The sequence below is a fragment of the Eptatretus burgeri genome, chromosome 7, assembly GCF_056783735.1.
Source record: "Eptatretus burgeri isolate ZD-2024b chromosome 7, Ebu_testis_v1, whole genome shotgun sequence".
Taxonomy (NCBI): domain Eukaryota; kingdom Metazoa; phylum Chordata; class Myxini; order Myxiniformes; family Myxinidae; genus Eptatretus; species Eptatretus burgeri.
The window spans coordinates 32,079,359-32,103,397 of NC_140967.1; the positions used below are offsets into that span (position 1 = coordinate 32,079,359).

The following is a 24,039-nucleotide window of genomic DNA, read 5'->3' on the forward strand; positions in this document are numbered from 1 at the left end:
GACGGCATTGAAGAAAGGAAGAGCGCCAGGCATTGATGAGGTGTGCACAGAGATGACGATTGCAGTGGGAGAAGTCTGAGTCAGTTGGACGAAGAGGCTGTTGAATATATTTATGAGAGAGGGTTCAATTCCAGAGGAGTAGAGGACAGGGTTAATTGTGCCAATTTATGGAAGGGGAAGGGCGATGTTCAAGATCCGGGAAAGTACAGGGACATTACGCTCCTCAGTCATGTAATGAAGGTGCTGGAGTGGATTCTGGACAGGAGGATAAGGAAGAGTGTGGAGATGGAGATCGGAGAAGAGCAGCAGGGGCTTAGAAAGGGTAGGAGGGGGGGGGGGCGAAGGATGGGATGTTCGCACTGAGGCAGCTGATGGAGAAGAGGTTGGGGGTGCAAGGTGGGATGGCATTGGGATTTGGGGACCTGGAGAAGGCCTCTGACACTGTCCCGAGAGATGGTGATGGCGACACTGAGATGGGGATGGGAATGCCGGAAGCAGAAGTCAGGTTGGTGGAAGGGATGCACAAGGGATTGAAGGGAAGAGTTTTGGATGGTCTTGGGCATCTGTGGAGTTCAGCGTGAACATAGTTTTGAGGCAGGGAAGCGCTCTCGGCCCACTCATGTTTATCATGGTGGTGTAGCTGGTAAGCAGGAAGGTGAGCTTGAGGGGTAGTATGGGGAGGATGTATGCAGATGATCTGGCTGTTGTGGTGGAGAGTGGGTGGGAGATGCAGGAAGTACTGGGGGAGTGAAAGGAGGCATTTCGGAAGCATGGGTTGAAGATGAGTATGGAGAAGACAGGTGGCGTGTGTTGGGCAGCAGAGAAAACAAACAAGTATCAGGTTACAGAGGAAAGAGATCAGGTAGGGAAATCAGTTTGACTATCTGGAACAGTGATTGAAGATGATAAGTCCAAGGCAGAGACACGGAGGAGGATTCACGTGGGTGTGAATGCATGGAGCAGGGTGAAGGGAGTAATGGTGGAAAGATATCAAGAAAATGGAAAGGGAAGGTTCTGATGTCATGTGTAACATCGGCCTACCTTTACAGTCTGGAAACGGTGGCACTGACAGAGAGACAACAACAGAGGCTGCCAGTTTATGAGAACAACTGGGTCAGGAGGATTTTGGGAGTCAAGAGGGTGGATCGAAGGAGGAGGTCGGTGTGCAGATGAGCTTGACATGGAGATTGGTGAAATGCCAGATGATATCGGCTGGATACTTGGTGTGGATGGGGGAAGAGATAATGGTAAAGAGAGCGGATAGGTTGAGAGAGCAAGATAGGAGGAAAAGAGGTAGATGATGGTTGAGATGGTAGGATTGTGTGAGGAGGGATATCCATAAGGTAGGGGTGGATTGAGAGTGGACGGAGTTGGCTGAGGACAGAGGGAGGTGGAGGAGTATCGGACCTCACCCATTATAAAGTGAAGAGGAGAAGAAGAAGACTCTCTAAACATTTCTGCCAAAAGAACACTGCAGCGTCTAGGCTTGGTATCTCGAAGCAACTGCTTCTTGACCTTGGAATTCAGTACTGTGATACATATCATGAATGGCCCTCTCCCCACCATCATTCTACTTGCTGTCCATTTTTTTTTCTCAACCCCCCCCCCTTTTTTTTGATTTGACTGCTTTTGGTCCTTTCAGCCTTGAGTGTAATGGTTGCCTCACTTTAAGTGGTTTGTCTGTTTGCATTGCCTTCCTCATAGGCACAGAAGTGGACAATGCCAAAGCTCTGATTGCAGCAAGTAGCCTCAAGATCCTCGCTTGTGATGACCTAGACGAAGCCGCAAAAATGGTAAGACTTCTGCTCTCTCCACCTTGGTACCTGAAAAGTAACGACTTTTTATTTCTTGTACTTTCTTCCTTTCTTTTCTGGTTGATGTCTATGGAAGAGCCAAACTTTACAACAGAGAGAAGGTTAGCAGTCAGGGTGGTTCGAATGAGACCAGGCAAGTAGGGAAAAAAGAGACAGATGAGTACACGGACAGTTTTAATCGTAATTCGCAATTGGTTGAGTAAAACGTTTTTATTTTAATCTACAGGAAGTAATTTGATACATAAACTCTTTTATATACCAAATTCAAATATTTGCAAGCATTATGGAGATGGAGATGGTTAACTTTTCCTGCAAAAACAGGCTTCAACCTCCTGATGTTCTTTCATTGCTCCAAGTCGATCCATCGCTTTGAGTGGTATAAAGTTGTTTTTATTGCCATTTTTACATTGCTGCTGTTGAAATTATACACACCCTAGCATTTATAGCACAATACATTGGCGAGGTATGGAACTGCACAGTGAAGATGCAGCACTACGTTGTCTTGGAAATCTCAACTCCAAAATACCTTAAGAATACCTTTCTCGGTGATCATAAATAGGGGTGGAAACCACAACTTAGGTATACGGCATTTTAATGATATAATTTCAGTGACTCATTGTAATCGAGGGAGGTGGGGGGCTAATGAAATTAGAACCAGACTTGGTGGCGTAATAGTTAGCTCTTCCACTCTCTCCGAGTCTGGGAGGTCAGTAGTTCAAACCCCGACCGAGTCAAACCAAAGACTTTATTTAACAAAATGGTACATGCTCCTTCCTTGCTTAACACTCAGCATTTAAATAGATAGAGCATTGACAAACAATGCTGGAAAGACAATGGCAAACCACCCAGTAAAACCATTGCCAGGAAACTGCTCCAGCAGCGCCAATGCTCTGTAAAAAGTATGGTACATCAAAAAAGGCAAAAGAAAATACAAGGTATAACAGGTGTGTATGGGAGATGGTGTGAGGTGATGATCAACCAATATCCTGAAGAAATGAAGGGAAGAGCATGAAAAGAAGATACAGGAAGGCCATTCCACAAAGGAAATAAAAGAGTTTAAATACAGCACTGCAATTGAGTATGTAGTGTGTGAGGGTAACAAGGAATGGGTTACAAGATTAAATATACAAATGGAAAAAGGTTCCTGTACACCATTAAAAAAAATACACAAAATGATACTGACATGTACCCCAGCAACATAATGGTCAGTTAACTTGTGTCTTGACATGTTCTGCAGTTTACCCTTGAATATCCAAACTTGCAAATGCATAGTGTGCACTGCACGCACAAATTGCCATGCAAGTCCACTGAGTCAGGTGACAGTGCCACACTTGGTCTTGAGCAAATTGCAAAGCATCACGATTCAGTGAACCATCCCAGCTGTGAAGAACATTCATTGATGTCTAACTGTTGTCAACGTGATGCCACACCTTTCCGAAAAATGAACGTCTACATGATATTGGCATGCTTGACACAGGAATGCCACAAAACTTTGTGGCTCGGCATTTTCACGTCAATCGGAACACTATACAGTCACTCTAGAGATGTTGTCAATAAACTGGCAACATCAGAGACTGTCCACCTTCTGGGTGACGTGTGACATGACGTTGGTAGGATAAGCATATCCGGTTGGTACACCTTAGGAATCGGTTCCAGACAGCAAGTTTGACAGTTCGCAGCATCCCTGTCTTGCAACAAATCAGTGCCAGAATGGTTAGGAATGAATCGGTTACGCGAGCATAACATTTTTATTTATTTATATATTTATTGCCATATCATCGACATGTGCACCGAGCTCGGTGTACACAACTTCTAAGGTGCAGGAGACAAGATTGGTCTGCTATCCTCTTTACAGATAAGTCGAGGTTCCATCATGACAGTCGTGATAGCCATTGTCGTGTTTATCGATGGGATGGGGAACATTACGCTGGCACATGTGTTGCATAACGTTCGTCGTTCAGTGGTGGTGGCGTGATGGTATGGGGAGGCATCATCGCACATCACAGAACCCAGCTGGAGGTCGTTGCGTCAATTTGACAGGTATTCGGTACCGTTATGAAGTTCTCCGTCCTCACGTCCTCCCGTTCCTGCAGGTTCATAGACGTCACGTCATACTTCAACAGGACAATGCGTGCCCTCACGCCGCACAAGCGGTCACCGATTTCCACTTAATCGCACAAAAATAATATTACCACACTTCCCCAGCCAGCTGTTTCGCCTGATCTTTCTCCCATAGAACATGTGTGGGATGAAATACAATGACTATTGTGCAGTCTTCAAAATCAACCGGCAACATTGGCTAAACTGCAGCAGGCTTAGGTGCAGATCTTTAATGACATCCCTTAAGCCTTCTTCAACCATCTTGTGTCCTCAACGAGGTGCTGTTGCCAAGCGTGTGTCATTGAGCTGAGGAATTTATTTATTTATTTATTCATATACAGCCTGTGGCTTCTTGGCTGCATCATTTTCTGGGGGTGCAGCTGTGCCATTGATGCAATGCCCCTGTTACCAGTAAGCTGGTACTCATTTTGCCGACCTCAAGTACTCAAGGATGACAGTCTGAGTCAACCCACCTGGTGTCACTTCACTGGCATAACAAGGGCTTCAACTCAAACCCTTAGATCTTAAGCTAGCCACCCTAACCGTTAAGCCAACACTCGGCTTAGCTGAGGAATGTTTATAAAGGATGTTTACTTTATCCTCCTTAAAAAATGAAGCAACCAAGGTTTTGAAGCTTGTCTTCCTTTTTTGGAAAATTCAAACATCTTCATATTCTAAGAGGAGTAGTACATTGATCTGTATATTCCATAAATAAACATGTCATTGCAGGAAACCAGTCATCTTATGTGGAATAACATTGCTGTCTGATGATCACAGACACAGATGTGTGTGCAAATGCCAACGATGCCAGTCTACAAATTATCACAGCCAAGTTTCCATTGGTAGAAATGGATTTCATAACATGTTACCACCATTGATCATAAATCAAGCTTGTGTACGTTTTCTCATTGACCAGATTAGATGGTCCAGCTCTCACTGTGGGATGTTGTGCTGTTCATTCGAGACCAAGGCAACTTCGAGTTGATAAAGAGCATGTGGACAGACTTTGCGACCACAAACACACCTCCCTTAGATGATCCAAGTATTATATGCTCAATGGGATTCAAGTCTGAGATTGTGCAGGCCAGTCCATGCGAGTGATACGGTCCTGAAGTGCAGCATTAATGATATCTATGATGTGGACAGATGTAATCCATAAAGCTGAAGTTGGGAGCTTGCTGTTGGGCCAGAGGGATGATGACATTAATAATGATATCAACCCTGTAGTTGGCACCAGTCACAGCACACTACTGAATGATGACAAGATTGGCAAACTCTTTGGCAACCTTGAATACTGCCCCATGTCATCAGACTGCCCCAACCCAGCCATTTGTGCTGCTTTATTGCACAATTGTCAAAATTGCTTTCCACCTCATTGTCAGACTTGACCACCTCCCCCATGGAAGTGTAGAATCTGGATGCATCAGTTGAATGAACATTTTACAACAACTCCATTTTTGATGTTGTGTAGTCCATTGCATGTGATGCTGTTGATGGTGCCGTGTTAGAGGGATGTCGAGTGGTCTTCTGGACCTCATACCACTGGCATTTGAAGCCTGTTTTGAACTGTGTGGATCAAAATTAGTTGATTGCTCGTTTCATTCTAGATTGCTCGTTTCATGCTGTTGAAAATCGGCTCCTGGTAATGACGACAAGATGACCATCCCCATGAGCGTCTGCATAACTGTTGGGTGACTTGACTGAGGTTTCTGTGAACTTTCCAGTTTGACGGTACTTTGTGCTCTGAAAGTAGTGCACAGATGAAAATTTTACTGGGTAGTGATGATAATCTGAGTCATCCCCCCCTCCCCCCCCACCCCCTGGCCACACTCATTTTGGTGTCGAATCATACCGAGTCATTCCTAAACTGACTTTGACCTCCTGTGTGGCCAGTTTATTGAATTGACCTGGCTCTTGTATAGACATTAATGCAGATTCTATGGGAGAAGTGATTTGAACATGAATTTGCAGGAACACTTTCAGTTCAGGTCGTGAGAATTGTAACATTATATGTTGATTGTCCAATTTTGGAGGATATGTTAACTTGGCAATCTAGTTTGAATGAGAGATTGAGATGGTAGGACTGAGGAGACCATGAAAGGATATTGGAAAGCTGTCATTACTTCTTGTCGGTGTGAGCACTTGAGAGTTGCCTGAATTGGAGGCCCTGTTCCACAATGATGCCCAAGTTTTGGTTTTATCAAGCCTGCACCCAGGGAAGCAGCAGAATATTTATTGTGCAGTCGGTGTTGGATTGTTCATTAGAGTGGCGTGAGCTGGTAAAGGTTTTCCAGAAGGGTAGACAAAACAATGTGTGCAAATTAAATTGCTGTCAATCAAATGGCACAACCTTGATGGACACCTGCATCCAGTGGAGCAGAGAGTGAAGAGTAATGTAATGTTTGTATTAAATGCAAATCTATAGTCTTTCCTGTTGACTTTTAAAAAAGAAAGAAAAAGTGAAAGGCAATGCGATTTGGAAGGGTTTCTTGAGCAGCCTTTCATTCTTTTTCAGGAACCATAAATTCTGGGATAATGCAAATGCTTGTGTACAGTGTGTTAGCGAAGCCACAAATTATTCTCTAGGATTACAGAAACCTTGCGATTGCAGAAACCAAACATAGACTGAAATTCTGACATGTGATAAAAGCCTCAAGCATCCAAAACCCACCGGATATGTATGCAGATGGGATTGCTGTGGTATCGGAGAAGTGTCGATCTTTTGGTATCAAGTATCGTTTCCTTCCAAGACATTTGGAAGTGGTGGAAACCATCGGCCTAGATTTTGACGTGGTACTTTTTATGCCTGTGCAGGTTTATTTTCCGGCAGACGGAGTCCTATTGATTTGGCAAGGCGGTGTGGACAAGTCTGCCAAACTCATTTCGGAGGAAAATGAGTTGAGAGCATGAACCGAACAATGTGTTTGGCACTTGTCTGGCTTCTTGTGCTCAGTCATTATAAAGTGAAATGTTATCGAAGGGACTGCGGTTGGGGCGAAGGCAGCGAGAGGCCACACACCATGAATTGATGCAATCTCAGAGTTTGTGATACAGGTGGTAGAAATTGGTAGTTGGGGCTGAATACAAAATATATTTTGGCTTATTTTATGTGCACATGTTGTGTCAAGACAGATTAATTGAGCCAAAGGCATTATTGTGTAATGTGCTTATGGACAGGGCTCATGGTGTTGTACAAGTTGCGGACAAAAATGGAAACATCTGGGTAAATGAGGGACACCAAGCCACGGCTTCCACACAGGTGTGGCCCATGTGTTAGTTAAGCAAATAACATCACAGCATGCTTTGGGTCATGTATAAAAATGATGCACAAGTCTGGTTGCCCATAATTATGGCAAGCATGGCTGAAAGAGGAGAACCCCCCCCCCCAATGCCCTCATCCACAGAGCACGTGTGGTCACCCAATGGTTTGATGAGCATGACACATGTTATCCATATGTCATGGCCTTTGTAGTCACCAGATCTGAACCCAATCGAGTCTTTATGGGATATTATGGAACGATGCCTGAGACGGCGTTTTCCACCTCCATCAAACAGGTGAGTTGATTAACTTTCTCATGGAAGAATGGTTCCGCATCCTTCTGCAGAATTCCAGATCCTGGTGGCCCAATGCCTTATTAGTGACTTTACATTGGCGTTTACATTTTTTGTCCACCACCTGTAAGTGCTTCACACACGGCTTGTCACTTGCATATTCCCTCCGTCTTTGTGATTCTGCCGAAAACTGTCACTCTTTCTGGAGTCAGCCCAACCTTGGCACTGGTCGGATGGGTAGAGAAGGGCATCCTTGTGATTTGTGACACCATATGTTGAAAAAGTGTCGTTGCAGCACTCTATCTTGTTGCACTGTTTTGAAGTGCTACTGAATTGGGCCATTTACATTGGGTAGATGTTGAAGCACGGCCATTGGCTTGTACTGGTGGAGTACAAGACACGACCATTGGCTTGTACTGGTGGAGTACAAGACACGACCATTGGCTTGTACTGGTGGAGTGCAAGGCACGGCCATTGGCTTGTACCGGTGGAGCGCAAGACACGGCCATTGGCTTGTACCGGTGGAGCGCAAGACACGGCCATTGCAGCAATGCCAACCCTCCCGATTTCATCGGGAGGCTTCCGAAAATTCACCCAAACTCCCGCCCTTACGATCACTATCCTTATCCTCCCGGAATTTTGATATTTTTGCACTGTTCACTAATCAGAATGTACTAGTATGAGAATTGAATGAAAAGCATCGTCTGCTACGTATAGCATGTGGTAACTCCATAACGTTCGCTGCTTCCAAATTGTACGTAAAAAATTGCAAATTCAAATGAGGAGCAGCGAAACATTGGGTCTGGATCTCGCTTATGCGATCATGCACTGAGATTTAGTGCATGCGGTATGTGTGCAATACAGTGCATGCGGTATGTATGCACAGTGTATATGCATGCGGTATGTGTGCAATACAGTGCATGCGGTATGTATGCACAGTGTATATGCATGCGATACGCTCACTGTATGCAGCTGGGCCCCGTACCAGCCCGGCGGTCGCGACCACCGTGCGGTGTTTAATTTAACAGCCGCTAGAGTTCTACGAGTCGCGCTGCAGCTGTGGAACATCGACTTCAGTTACCGATGCTTCAAGCCCTCGATGTTGATTACGAAATGGCAGAAAGAAGCTTACGAAGACCAAGAAATGGTCTCAGAAGTACAAGACCGAATACATTCTCCAATACCCGTGTATTCGAAAGACTGAAAGAGGAATTCATCATGCGTATTGTACAGTATGCAGCGTTGATATTTCAGTTGAGCACGGAGGTCGCGATGATATTCGGAAGCACGTTGGAAGCAAAACGGCACACAGACATTGCAAAGGAGAGATCTTCGAGCACGAGTACCGGTACACTTCTGAATTATTTCACCAAACAAGGGACAAGCGAGGAAGAGGATGTTACCCGGCGGAACTTCTCTTTCGTGGATTTATTGTGGGACATAACTTGCCCATATCAGTCTCAGATCATGCTGGACCTCTATTTCAAAAGATGTTTCCAGATTCAAAAGTTGCTTCAAAGTATGGATGTGCAGAACAAAAACTTGCAAGATGTGCAAGATGTGCAAGAACAAAAAAATAAAAAAAATAAAAAAAAAAAAAACAAGAACAAAAAGCAAGAAAAAAAAAAAAAAAAAAGAAAAAAAAAAAAAGAACAAGAACAAAGAAGAAAAAAGAACACTGGTCAACAATTTTTTACTTTCTGAATGTTGTCTAGATTTCTACAAGTGAATTAGGGTATTCTGGCACTGCTGAATCAGGAAATGGCATCCGTTTCTCTCCATCAGGTCAGGTTTTTGTGCTAAGTTGATTTGAAAAAATCAGATCTTGTGACAAAATCAATTACATTTTTGTGGCATTATCAGCTGATTTTTGTCAACACATATCATCCTAAACATGTTTTTAAGAAAAAAAAAATGTTTTGCCAACAACATCTATTGATTACATGATAGAAACATCGATTACTGTCATCTGAATGGTGGGCATTGATAAAGGTAAGTACAAGTAAATTGCATGTTGCGTCACCACTGTTCAAACTTCAGGGCTTGAACTTCCGTTTCTTCGAACTCCTGGAATGTTCAGCGGCAGGGAGGTCTCTCTTCAGATTCCAACAGTAGTCAGCCATCATGACTGCGTCCCCGCGACCCTGATAACTGGTCTCCATCTCCTTCATGTCCTGATGGAATCTCTCCCCCTGCTCGTCACTCATTGAACCCAGGTTCTCAGGAAACCGGTTCATATGTGAAAATAGGTAGTGCATCTTGATGCTCATGTTGCAGCCCAGGTTTCTGAAAGCAGTCAGCATGTTGTTGACAAGTTCTGCGTAGTTTCTGGCCTTATTGTTGCCAAGAAAGTTCTTCACTACCAAAACAAATGTCTTCCACGCTTCCAGTTCCACTTCGTTCATTGAGTTTTTGAACTCTGGATCTCTGATGAGCTGACGGATCTGAGAACCATCAAAGATGCCAACTTTCAACTTCTCCATGGTCAATCCTGGAAAAGCCTGGCACAAGTAAGTGAAGCAGTCACCATCTTTGTCCAGAGCCTTGGTGAACTGCTTGATAAAGCCGAGCTTGATGTGCAGCGGTGGGAAGAGTATTCTGTCTCTGTCCACCAGAGGGTCGTTGATGACGTTCCTTTCTTTGCATGGCACCAATTCCTCCCGCACAGGCCAGTCCTTCTTCGTGTAATGCTGAGCACGGTCCCTACTATCCCACATGCACAGAAAACATGGGTACTTGGTGAAGCCAGACTGTTGTCCCAACAAAAAAGTTCACCATCTTCAGGTCAACACAAATAAACCACTTATGCTGATCATAACCAATTTTCTCCAGCACGTACTTCACCGCTTCATACTTCTCCTTCAGTGTAGTCGAGTGGCGATGGGTACAGAGGCAAACTGGTTGCCGTTGTGTAGCAGAACACATTTCAGTGATAAACGCTTGCTGCTGTCAATGAACAGTCTCAATCTTTGGGTTCGTACTGTGGCACTCCAAGCTTGAGCAGAAGCGCATGTCATAGAATTAGGCGCATGTAGGTATTGTACATTCTTCAGAGTTCGTTATTTCAAGAAATACAACTTTTTTGTATCACATTATTACAAAAATCTGCCCCATTAACTTTAGTTTTGATCCACGAACTTTATGCTTTGCCTCACCAATTTTTGGAAGATTTTGAGGTTTTATGACTTCAAACTGATCCCTTTTCGACATAATCACCTAGAACTATCGTACCTGAATACTTCTTGTCATTAAAATAATTATTTCCAATTAAAACAATTATTTGACATGACATTTTACCCCCACCAACTTCTTCTAAAATGCTCCACACATGCGTACATGTGAACAAAAATGTAAAAAACGACATGTGGCCATATCTCAAAAACTTGACCTGATTGAACAAAACTAATGTGAGTTTTGGATTCAGCGCATCAGATTCGTCCTAAATCAGCTTAAAAAATGCAGACAACAAATTTGTTGTTGACCAGTGTAATTGGTGAGTTGTCAAATGTTACTGCTTCATCTATTGCCGATATTGCTAGGCTGGCTCCATTTAGCCTAGCTACAGACGGTAGCAATGACAGTGGTGAGGCCCAGCTATATCCTGTCCTGATTTCGTACTATGACAACAGTGCTGGGATTGTGAAGCAAGGTTTGCTAAGTTTGCCTGCGTGCAAACAAGATTCCACTGGAGAAAACATTTTCAAACTGCTTGATCATGAGTTCAGTGACAGGAAAATTCCGTGGGGAAATTGTGTTTCCTTTTGTGCTGATAATGCCTCTGTCATGGTGGGCAAGCACAAAGGTAGTCGCTGCTTATATCCACAAACAAAATCAGAGAGTGCTACATCATGGGATGCCCTTGCCATATGATGCACAATGTCTGACCAGAAGGCGGCTCAGGCCTTCCCCATTGAATTAGATGACTTTTTCATCGATATTTACTACTACTTGGACAAAAGTAGTAAACGCGTCAAAGGAGTGAAAGCACTGCAAGAACTCTGTGATGCCCCAACACACAAGATTCTGAAGCATGTCGCAACAAGGTGGCTGTCCCTTGGTCAGTGCCTAGACAGGCTGATTGAACAGTGGGAGCCACTTCGCCTCTTCTTCAAAGAAGAAGTACGAAGAAAAATGCAACCAACTGTAGCCAAGACTCTAACAACGAGCAAGAAGGACGGCACTGTATCTACTGCCAGTACTGGCACTGCAGGATCAAGCACTAGTGGAGCAGCATTCACCACTACCACTGCAGTATCTGCTGCGAAGAAGACAGCAGGGACAGCACCAAAACCAATGCTGAGAGCAGGTAGCATCACCGGCCCTTCATCACGTTCATCTACAAAGCAGATCCCTTCAGAGTCGAGAAAGACTGTGATAGTCCCATCTGCAGGCAAGGGAGGACCGAAGTTAAGTTCTGCTTTTGCCAAATCACTTGATAGAAGCTCAGCAAAACCTTCGAATCAGAGGTCTTCTTCCTTGGCTGCACCTACCTCAAGCTCTCTCCTCCAAACGTAAAATTGGATCTGGTACTACGAGTCTGACCTCTTCTGCTGGCAGTAAACGCAAGTGTGATCGCCCTGCGGCTAAGTGTACTACGAGTTCTACAACTAAAAGCGCATCTTCCTCAAACACTGTGCAGGAATCTAGAGAAAAACGTGTCAACAGGATGTTCTTGTCTCCATAAACAAAACTCTATCGTTTCTTCCTTCGATATGCTAACAAGCTTTTTGAGAAGGGGAATCTTCTGCTCCAAAGAGACGAACCCTGTATTCATCTCCTGCACGGAGAATTGAATGGTCTTCTGAAAGATATCTTCGTGCGGTTTTTGAAACCATCGGTGTCATCGGTTGCTCTGGTAAATGTACCCTTCTCTGACAGAAATCATCAGAAGAATGATGAGGACCTCATGATTGGGAACGATGCCAAACTGTATATAAGGGAACAAAGGAGTCTCAAGAAATCCACCTTCACTCTGAGTGAGTCAGACATCCAAGGTTTCTTCAGTGCAGTTCGCTCATATTATGTGAAAGCCTGCAATTATATCTTCAAAACCTGGCCGCTAGATGATGAATTAGCCAAGCATGCTCAGGTGCTGGATGTTAAGCTACACCAAGAAGTGGGGTTTGACTGTGTGGATCAAGAAATTCCCCTGTCTGTTCAGTGGCGGTGATAGTGACATAGACAGTCTTGAGAGTGAATTCGCTCACTACCAGGCAGACGCCTCCATAGCTACAATTGCTACTGAGACAGTGAGAGTGGATGAGCAGTGGCATCGGATTTCACAGCTCACAGATCCCTGCACTGGTGCCAAGAAGTATCCTAATTTGAGCAAAGTGATGAAGGGAATCTTGGTCATTCCTCATTGAACGCATCATGTGAGCGGGCACTCAGTCTTGTACGGAAGAATCATACTGAATTTCGTCCCAATTTGAGTGTCAAAACCCTGGAAGCTCTCTTAATTGAAAAACTAGCTCATAACACCCCTTGCTACCAGAGAGAATACAGCAAAGACATAATCAGAAGGGCTAAAAGAGCCACACAGCTGTCACTCAGCAAAGCTGCCATGGAAAAAGCAAGCAGCAGTAGTACCAGCCAGTAAGGTAAGAAAAATATTGCTTCTTTTGTGCTTTTTGTTAATCTTTGATTGTCCTCTAACTTACTAATATTAACATACATGTAACATTAAAAAGTGCACAATTTTCCCCTTTTTTTGTTCAAAAAGTGGGAATTCTTAACATGTTAAATGCTCCAAAATAGGGCTCAGAGGGCACGAGAGAGCGTCTGGAACCCCAGAGCTTCCAGGGCCCTAAGGCGGGCCCTGGACCCCGCCGCAAGGGTCGAGCACTCCGCGCTCGAGATGTGCGCTTTGCGCACATTATTTGGTGTCGGTTGAAAATCCTCCCTAATTCTGATTTCCAAAAGTTGGCATCTCTGCCATTGGCTTGTACCTATGGAGCGCAAGGCACGGCCATTGGCTTGTACCTGTGGAGCGCAAGGCACGGCCATTGGCTTGTACCTGTGGAGCGCAAGGCACGGCCATTGGCTTGTACCTGTGGAGCGCAAGGCACGGCCATTGGCTTGTACCTGTGGAGCGCAAGGCACGGCCATTGGCTTGTACCTGTGGAGCGCAAGGCACGGCCATTGGCTTGTACCTGTGGAGCGCAAGGCACGGCCATTGGCTTGTACCTGTGGAGCGCAAGGCACGGCCATTGGCTTGTACCTGTGGAGCGCAAGGCACGGCCATTGGCTTGTACCTGTGGAGCGCAAGGCACGGCCATTGGCTTGTACCTGTGGAGCGCAAGGCACGGCCATTGGCTTGTACCTGTGGAGCGCAAGGCACGGCCATTGGCTTGTACCTGTGGAGCGCAAGGCACGGCCATTGGCTTGTACCTGTGGAGCGCAAGGCACGGCCATTGGCTTGTACCTGTGGAGCGCAAGGCACGGCCATTGGCTTGTACCTGTGGAGCGCAAGGCACGGCCATTGGCTTGTACCTGTGGAGCGCAAGGCACGGCCATTGGCTTGTACCTGTGGAGCGCAAGGCACGGCCATTGGCTTGTACCTGTGGAGCGCAAGGCACGGCCATTGGCTTGTACCTGTGGGAGCGCAAGGCACGGCCATTGGCTTGTACCTGTGGAGCGCAAGGCACGGCCATTGGCTTGTACCTGTGGAGCGCAAGGCACGGCCATTGGCTTGTACCTGTGGAGCGCAAGGCACGGCCATTGGCTTGTACCTGTGGAGCGCAAGGCACGGCCATTGGCTTGTACCTGTGGAGCGCAAGGCACGGCCATTGGCTTGTACCTGTGGAGCGCAAGGCACGGCCATTGGCTTGTACCTGTGGAGCGCAAGGCACGGCCATTGGCTTGTACCTGTGGGGCGCAAGGCACGGCCATTGGCTTGTACCTGTGGAGCGCAAGGCACGGCCATTGGCTTGTACCTGTGGAGCGCAAGGCACGGCCATTGGCTTGTACCTGTGGAGCGCAAGGCACGGCCATTGGCTTGTACCTGTGGAGCGCAAGGCACGGCCATTGGCTTGTACCTGTGGAGCGCAAGGCACGGCCATTGGCTTGTACCTGTGGAGCGCAAGGCACGGCCATTGGCTTGTACCTGTGGAGCGCAAGGCACGGCCATTGGCTTGTACCTGTGGAGCGCAAGGCACGGCCATTGGCTTGTACCTGTGGAGCGCAAGGCACGGCCATTGGCTTGTACCTGTGGAGCGCAAGGCACGGCCATTGGCTTGTACCTGTGGAGCGCAAGGCACGGCCATTGGCTTGTACCTGTGGAGCGCAAGGCACGGCCATTGGCTTGTACCTGTGGAGCGCAAGGCACGGCCATTGGCTTGTACCTGTGGAGCGCAAGGCACGGCCATTGGCTTGTACCTGTGGAGCGCAAGGCACGGCCATTGGCTTGTACCTGTGGAGCGCAAGGCACGGCCATTGGCTTGTACCTGTGGAGCGCAAGGCACGGCCATTGGCTTGTACCTGTGGAGCGCAAGGCACGGCCATTGGCTTGTACCTGTGGAGCGCAAGGCACGGCCATTGGCTTGTACCTGTGGAGCGCAAGGCACGGCCATTGGCTTGTACCTGTGGAGCGCAAGGCACGGCCATTGGCTTGTACCTGTGGAGCGCAAGGCACGGCCATTGGCTTGTACCTGTGGAGCGCAAGGCACGGCCATTGGCTTGTACCTGTGGAGCGCAAGGCACGGCCATTGGCTTGTACCTGTGGAGCGCAAGGCACGGCCATTGGCTTGTACCTGTGGAGCGCAAGGCACGATTTTTGTCAACTTTTGCGGAATGTGTTAGGTGGAACATTGGATGCGCTATTTTTCACTCGTGGAAAATCCATTTGTATCTGTTGGATAAATGTGTTTTTGTAAATCTGCCATGATATTGGTTTTCTAATTGCCCTTTACACTTTATGAAGGCAGTGACTTTGGTGTGAAATGTGTGCTGAAGGATGGGAATGTGTTGGTGGTTTGGGATGAGGGAAGGGAGGGCTGTTGTATAAATTGTATTTGTCTTGTTTTAATCATTCTGTTTGGCAAAATTGGCCAAAATGTCTTTTTGATCTCCTGGCACAATGGGTTGTGCTCGAGGAAATATATTTAAGAGTATGGATCGAGTTTAATGCGTTTTATGTCTCAAACTCTACGATGCACCCACCAGAATAGCATTGATGTAATGTATCTTAGTTATTGAACGATCTCTTCACCACACACCTTTACCTTTAACTCGTATTTCCTTGCTTATCGGCTTTGGAATGTGATGAAAAACCCATTCATGGCATAACTGTGGACCAATACCCAAGCCTTTCACTGTGGACCATACTGAAGTCTTTCATTGTGGATTGTGCGAATTCCATTTTTGCTTTTCCAACCAACCACATGTACATTTTTCATGATTTGTTGCAACTTCTTTTTTTCCCGATAAGGTTTAATGTTTCTTTGGGCTGACAGCTTAGAGGTAGAGGTATGTGCACTCACCTTTAAGCTGTCTTGCATGGGTTTGAATCTCGACCTGTCACCCTGGTGTTTCCCATGCAGGGCAATACTTTGATGTGTGCCCGCACCGTCTATCGGATGGACGTTAAACGAGAGAGTTGATGATGGATGTTAAAGACCCTTCAGCGTCTTTCATGAAGAGTAGGTGAGTTATCGCTAGCACCCTGAACAAGCGACAGATTAGTGCGCAATTCACCTTTTGGCTGTTCGTGAAAGACCTGGGCCAAAAACGTTCCTCAGCCTTCCCACAAGATGAGAATCATTAGGGCAGTTGTAGTATTAGTAATAGTCATAGTAGTCATTGTTTCCTGATGTTTAAGAATCGATGATCCTCATTTCTTTGCCCCTTTAATCATCGATTGTGCTTATTTTGATGAAAACATGGATGCGAATAAAGCATCATAGTGATACTACACTGACATTTTAATGTTATTCATAATTATCAAAAGGTACATCAGTGTTAAATTTTTTTTTGTCACGGTAGATTAAAAGCGAATTATCCTTATTGCTAATATATATCTGCGCCTGGTGTGTTGGCGCAGTGGTTAGGGCAGCGGCTTGGGATCCAAAAGGTCCTGAGTTCAAGCCCCGTTGGGCCACTGAATTAATACACCAGGGGCTTGACTCAGCCTGTCATCCTTCAGAGGTCGGCGAAATGAGTACCAGTATACTGGGCCGGTGTATACCCCGGTTAAAATAGGTGTACCATATCCCTATGTCGTAAGAGGCGACCAGGGTTGTCAGGAAGGGCATCTGGCATAAAACATGTGCCAAATCACTATGCGGATCATATGGATGATCCGCTGTGGCGACCCCTAACGGGAGCAGCCGAAAGAAGAAGAAGCTAATATATCTGCACAGGTGTGTGTGTGTGTGTGTGTGTGTGTGTGTGTGTGTGTGTGTGTGTGTGTGTGTGTGTGTGTGTGTGTGTGTGTGTGTGTGTGTGTGTGTGTGTGTGTGTGTGTGTGTGTGTCCGTCCAAAATCATCAACCAAGCAGCCTGAAAATTTGCATGCTTACTCAGGGAATTCCATGGAAGTGCATGAGTGAAAATTGGGTGTTTGAGTTAATTAAAACACCCCTTTTGAACATAATTAACGCCTTTATTTAATTATGTCCTTTATCAGGCGCATCCTCGGCCACCTCACTCTTGATGGGGTCTCAAGACACATCTTGGGTGACCTCTCTGGGGTGTGAAGCCGCCATGTTTTTTGGCCTGCTTAACCAAGCACTGATTTCAAACGAGCCGCAACAATTTCTTAACGATAAAGTTTTTTTTTTTTCACTGTCCTCACTCATTATCAAATGCCTGATCATCATACCTATTAATCTCCTGGATACATTGCAACGCTTAAGCCTGGTGTTGGCACAGTGGTTAGGGCAGCGGCTTGGGATCTAAAAGGTCCTGAGTTCAAGCCCCATTGGGCCACTGAATTAATACACCAGGGGGTTGACTCAGCCTGTCATCCTTCCGAGGTCGGCGAAGTGAGTACCAGTGTACTGGGCCGGTGTATACCCCGGTTGGAATAGGTGTGCCATATCCCTGTGTCATAAGAGGCGACCAGGGTTGCGTCAGGAAGGGCATCCGGCGTAAAACCTGTGCCAAATCGGTATGCGGATCATAACGGATGATCCGCTGTGGCGACCCCTAACGGGAGCAGCCAAAAGAAGAAGACATTGCAATGCTTATAAACGCCCGGAGATGTCAGCATTCGTGGCTTAATTTCATTTGCGCACATGCCATCACCTCAAGAATCTCTTAAACTAAGCCAAATTACAAAATTTAAGCTCCAGAATTGAACTTAGAAGCAGTTCTGACTGCTAAAAAGAGTGTTCATTTGTCCAATTCAGACATTTGATATTTTTGGCATCTCCTGGAGGTGTGTGTTTAATATGACGGTTCGGTGATTGCTAATCCCTTGGCAAGCGAGCAATTCCTTATCAACTGTTTCGTTGGCTTGCTTAAGCCACTTGGCAAGCGCTCTACAATATTCGCACCGTCACCGAATACTGTATATCGATCGACTTGATATGAACAATGTTCAGGGGCTACTCGCCTGTGATGGCCCCATGATGTTCTGCAGTCACTTCGGCGGAGACAAGTAGAAAAAAAACGTTTTGTCAACATCACAGCAGGATAGCCGAGACATACGCATGTTTGCTCTAATTTGCTCTAATTTGCTCTTGTTGCACTGTTTGCTTGGGGGAGGGGGGTGAGTATTAGGGATAGGGATAGGAGTGAGAGGGATAGGGGTGGGTGTGAGAGGGGTGGTTGTGGGTGTGAGAGGGGTGGTTGTGGGTGTGAGAGAATAGGGGTGGGAGTGAGGGGGATAAGATTGGGAGTGAGAGGGATTGGGGTGGGAGAGAGCGGGATTGGGGTGGGAAAGAGAGGGAGATGGGAGAGTTTTTTTTTTGTTGTTGTTTGTTTGTATACATTGGGGAGGCTTGTATGAGAGCAAACACCAAACGCACAAGGGGGGCAGGAGACAAAAGGGATGGGAGAGGGAAGGACAAAACATTGGGGAACAGAGACATGAGGAGCTCTGTGGAACGGAGAGGGATGGGGAGGGGAACACGGGGTATACAAGATGGATGATACAGATACTTTCAGGAAGGAAAGCAGGGAATTTGAAGGAGGTGGGTTTGGAGTGGATTAACGGAGGTGGAAAAGATCATGGTTTTGGATGGGGAAGATAAGAGGTGGTGATGAACAGCTGTTTTGAAGGCTTGGAGGGAAGAATGGGATTGAAGAGTGTGTGGGAGTTTATTCCAAAGGTGGGAAAGAGGAATGAAAGAGTGAAGGTGAGCAGTGATTCGTGATTTTGGTAGTTTTACCAGAAGTGGGTTGCTGGCGGACCTCGAGCGCCCTACGGAAATATGGGGGGGGGGGACATTTCGCAGACAGAGCGGGGGGGGGGGGGTGGTGAGACCGGAGAGGAGACGGTAGAAGACAGAAAGACCACCGACCTGCCTGCAGTGAGAGTGAGAGGCCCAAAGACAGCCTCACGGTGGGATATATCCATTATCCTAAATACCTTGGTTTTCACAGTGTGAAGCCAAGAAAGGTGAGAGGCAGGAGCACCAGCCCAGAGGGTAGAGCAGTACTCCATCAGGCTACGGACAAAAGCTTTGTAAGTGGTCAGGAGCTCAGGAGGGCCGAGGAAGGACTTTGCACGACGGAGGATTCCCAGTCGGCGACTGGCTTTGGAGGCGAGGCTGGAAATGTGGCTTTCCCAGGAAAGATCATAGCAGATAGTGAGACCCCAAAGCTTGAAGGAAAGGACTTCTTCCAGAGGATTGTTGAGAAAGTAAATGGGGGGTTGGGGGGTGGGTCCAAACAGTCCTTTCGGAGAGACATAGTGAGAGTGTGACATTTGTCAGGATTGAAAGACACGTTCTACATGTTGGACCAGTTTGTGATTGTGATTTTATCCATATCTGTAGAGAGCGAAGAAGCTGCTGCTTGCCAGTCTGAGGGATGACGTATGGTAAAGCAGAGGGTGGAGTCATCAGCAAAGAGATAAAGAGGATTTTCCAGAGTCAGAGAGATCATTGATGAAAACCAGGGCCTAGAACACTGCCTTGAGGAACTCCAGCCTGGACAGGAAGAGGGGATGAGAGAACCCCATTTATGGCCACATCTTGGCTGTGAATGGAGAGGAAGTCTGTGAGCCATGAGTGGAGATGGCCTTGGATACCATAGGAAGAGAGTTTGGTGAGTAGGGCAGGGTGTCAGACTGTATCAAAAGCATGTGATATGTCTGGGGATATGGCTTTGATTTCATGTCTGACATTAAGGACCTCCATCCATTGTTGGGAGAACAGAAGCAACATATCTAGGGTAGAGTGGCCTTGTCTGAAACCAAATTGATGATCGGAAATCAAGCCATTGGAGAAGAGGAAGGATTTAATGTCTGAAGCGATAATGGATTCCATAACCTTGCTGATGATTAGGAGAAGGTTGATTATTCCATCGTTGCAGGGATCTGTTTTTGCATCTTTTTTATGTGGAGCGGTAATGTTTTCTTATTTCCAAGCAGATGGCAGATGACCTTGAGCAAATGAGAGGGTGAATAGAACAGAGAGAGGGTGAGCAAGAGCAGGTTTTTGGGACATGAGGGTTGATGCCATCTGAACCGGTTGCAGAATCTGAGTCGAGGTTTGACAGCAAGCTCTCCACCTTGTCAGGAGAAAAGGTAACAGAGTCCAGGGACAGTTGGGTGCCACTGGGTAAGGTGGGTCTAGAAAGCGATGGGTTTCGGACTCAAGATTTTGATGCAAACACTGAGTTTAGGCATTCAGCCTATTCACGTGCAGTATCAGCAGTTTGACCATTTCAGGTAAGGGAGGGAATGGAGGGGGAACATACACCAGAAACACATTTGATGAGATGCCACCAGGATTTGGAGGAGTGAGAGAGGTTTGAGAGTTTAGACTTGAGATTCGAAAGATGTTTTCTGGCTCTCCTGACGGTAGATGCACACTTGTTCCGAGCTTTGTGGAAGGAACTGAGATTGCCCTCAGTTGGGTTTGCTTTCCACGAGGCAAAGGCAAGTTGTTTCAGGACAACTGCCTCTCCACAAGCTTCAATGAACCATGGGTGGGAGGAAGGGTAGGACAACTGAAGATGAGAGTGGATAAATCTGTGCATGAGGGAGAGCAAGTTATTTGAAATAATTCCCAGGACGAGTTTATGTTGGAGGAAGTAGCCATGAGAGACCAGTCCAGAAGTTTGATGGCTGCTTGGAGACCCTGCCAGTCAGCCTGATTTAAATGCCAGACTCGACTGCACTGAGGTGGTTCTCCAATAACAGCCAGATAGATGTCCACTTTGACAAGGACGTGGTCAGAAGAACCGATTGGAGCGAAGGAAGAACAGCTGATATTTTCAGGGAAATTTGTCAAAATCACACCCAGAATAGATAGAGTTCCATTGGTTGAGATCCGGGTTGGGAAGTTGACCGATTGAGTCAGTCCCAATTAGTCGCAGAAGTCTTTTGCTGAAGTGCCATGACAGGTGAGAGAGTTACCCACACCGAGCCAACTGGCATGATGACAGTTGAAGTCACCACATATGAGGAAGAGAGGGTTCGGATGAGAAGATAGAAGATGGTCCATGTTTTCGGATAGTGAGGTGTAAATGGAGTCATCATTGTTAGATGGATGGTACAGTACACATATAAACATGAGGTGGGAGTGGAGGGAAGCCGTAGCCAGAGCTATTCCTGGGGGTGTGGGGGAGTGAGGGCAGTGCATGGAGAGTGAGGAATATAGTCTTTGATGAAGAGAGCAACTCCTCCACCAGGACGAGGCTCTGGTCTGTCATACTGGAGGAGGGAGTAATCAGGGAGAGATACTTGGGAGTCAGACACGTCTTGAGGGAGGAAAAATTTCTGTTAGGCAGATTATGTCTGGTTTTTCAGTGGCAACCTGTATGAAAAGATCTGTCAGGTTCGAGCGAAGGCCCTGGATATTTGAGGTCCACACTGTTAATGAAGTGGGAGGGGAAGAGGCTTTGGGTGCAGGGGGTGGGGGGATAGGACAAGGGAGGAGGGAGGTAAGGAGGGTTGTTGAAAGAGTGTGGGAGATTGCAGAATAGCTATGGGAGGGGGCCGGATGAGGAGGAGAAAAGGCTCTGTGGTGCTGGGGGAGGGGGGCAAGAGGGGGCAGAAGGCAGTTGAGGATTTGAGGAGGTGGGGTGATGAGATGGAGGAGAGAGGGCAGGGGAAGGAGGAATCTTTGTGGATGAGAGGGGGGTGCAACTTTGAGAAGGGTGGGAGGGGGGGTGAATGGAGAGAGAAGAGTTGAGGTAGAAAGGTGATGGGGGAGTTTTTGAGAAAGGTGAGAAGGAAGCTTGGAGGGGGGAGAGTGTGATGGTTGCTTTGAGAGGGAGGGGTGAATTGGCACTGAAGTTGGAAAAAAATGATGATTGATGGAAAACGAACATGTATTGTGAACTTTTTTTTTTAGCCGCAAGCGAGACGCGGCTCCAAGAGAGCTCGGCGTTGTTCTTCTTCTTGTGAAGACAAAACCTTTTGGACTCGGCTCTTTTATATACAGGATCCGGATCCCCTTAAATTCTAAACACCTGTACACATCCTCGCATTGAGAGTGTCTATCATGAACTTTTAAATATATTCGGACATTTGCTTTCAAGTTTCGAAAACTTCACATTACTATTTAAAGGTTATTCTATTTAATGTGTAGTTATTTCGTAAATACACTATTTTCTCGTCATGAGCGACGATCGTCCAGGACGAGTCTCGCTATTGGCTCCGTCAAGGCACGTGACGAAATATCGGAAGTTGTTTTTTTTTCTTTCTTTTTCTTCTTCTTGTTTTTCTTCTTCTGGTGAAGACAAAACCTTTAGGACACGGCTCTTGGACACATTTGTCCTTGTTTTATTTTTAGTTCAGAAATGTGATTAAAGGCATTTCTTGATGGATGCAATAAAGACGAATTATAAGAATGGAGAGAAGAAACGTTGTAACAGTTGGACTTATTGGACAAGGTATGAAGGAAAGGTCGAATTGAGAGCAGTCTGTTGAAATGGAAAGAGTTGTGAATTATGATGAGGGGGAGTAACTTTTAGAGCTGTGCCATTTGGACTGTCTTGGACAGTTGTTCTACATTGCTATGCAAATATTTTTGATGTTTGAATTAATTTTGACAAGTTCTGTTCTTGAGTATGGCAGCTTGGCTGCCAGGTAGCTATGATTTTGTTGGGGCGCGACTATGCCGCTGATGTTGTGCCCCTCTTCCAGTACACTGGTACTCATTTTGCCAACCTCAGAAGGATGACAGGCTGACTCAACCCCACTTGGTGTTAATTCAGCAGCCAATGGGGCTCAAACTCAGGATTATAAGCCAGCTGCCAATCCACAAGGCTATGTTTTGACAAGTGATGATTTGTTCATTGTCAATTGACCTTGTACTTTGTCTTATCATTAATCTTTATTTCCAAGTGAATTATCAGGGAATTCCTCCCTCTGTAAGAATGTATTTATTGCCTCTTTGGAGAACATCATCTTCAGTGCAATTATTCTGATGTAATGCATTAATGCACTGATCATTCTCTCCCTCTCTCCTACTGCCACTTGCCTTCCAGGTTGTCAAGTTGTCGGAAATAGTGGATCTTGCCAGACAGGCCCACGTTGATGTAAATTTCCAACTTCCACTTTAACTCGTGTTGAAGCCCAAATAACTTGCTTTGGGTAAAGTACCGCACACCAGGGTCATCTTTGTTATTTTATTTTATTTTTCACCAAGTTTGGATTAGAGTGGAATGAAGGGAAGAAGTTTGGAGAGTGGAAATAAGACTTGGAAGTTCATCATTTCATCTTCCATTGCATTATCGATTAATGCACTCTTCTTGTCTGTCTCATCCAGTATTCTTCCTGTTTTGTCCATAATATATAATTAAGCACTCCAGAAGCGAGTCTCTTGTGGGTAGTTATTGTGTGTTAATATTGCAATCGCTGTGTTCATGTCTGCAAAAAGGGGGTGTGCAACAGTACATACTGGTCTAAATACTCTACTCCATGTGCATTGGAAACATTTCAATAAATACATGTTCCTGGACAAATTTGTTCTGGTTGTACTTGCGAGAATACAACTGCTGGGTTGAGTTGTGGTTATTTGATGAGAAATTTTGCAAGCTGCCTCAGTTTTTCTGAAAAATGCTCAAGAAAATTGACCTTTTCATGCAAGTTTAAAGGAAGAGCAATACTCAGCAACACAGAATGTACAAATGCTTTATTATCCCTGAGAAGTCAGGGGTAAGGAGTGGAAGCAGGAGAGCAATGACCTGATACTTTGTTAACCCAGCAAAGAAAATTGTTATGGCCCGGAGTTCGAGGTTCGCCATTCGGAAAGCACTCGAGTTCCTGCCGAACACCCGGTCCTGAGGCCCCAACCATAGATAGCTTTGCTGTCCAACGGGCTGAAGTTCTTACACAGCTGTAGCCGCTTTACTTGGACTTCCCTTGACAGTTGTTCTGCATTGTTATGCAAATATTTTTGATGTTTGAATTAATTTTGACAAGTTCTGTTCTTGAGCCTAACAGGTTACGCTTC

General features: G+C 46.0%; 1 protein-coding gene across 5 annotated transcripts in view; it reads left to right on the forward strand.

Moving 5' to 3' along the window:
* Window positions 1–24,039, forward strand: part of SUCLA2 (succinate-CoA ligase ADP-forming subunit beta) — a 131,607-nt gene that overhangs the window by 72,812 nt on the left and 34,756 nt on the right. For 2 of the 5 annotated variants that reach the window (XM_085887955.1, XM_085887958.1), the window contains 2 exons: window positions 1,705–1,793; window positions 23,072–23,548. In XM_085887955.1, coding sequence (XP_085744081.1) covers window positions 1,705–1,793; window positions 23,072–23,146 — 164 coding nt within the window. In that variant the 3' untranslated portion in view covers window positions 23,147–23,548. Of the gene's footprint in view, window positions 1–1,704; window positions 1,794–7,091; window positions 7,174–7,318; window positions 7,470–16,006; window positions 16,110–23,071; window positions 23,549–24,039 lie in introns of those variants that run through there. The other 3 variants (XR_015059969.1, XM_085887956.1, XM_085887957.1) reach the window with 3 other exon arrangements.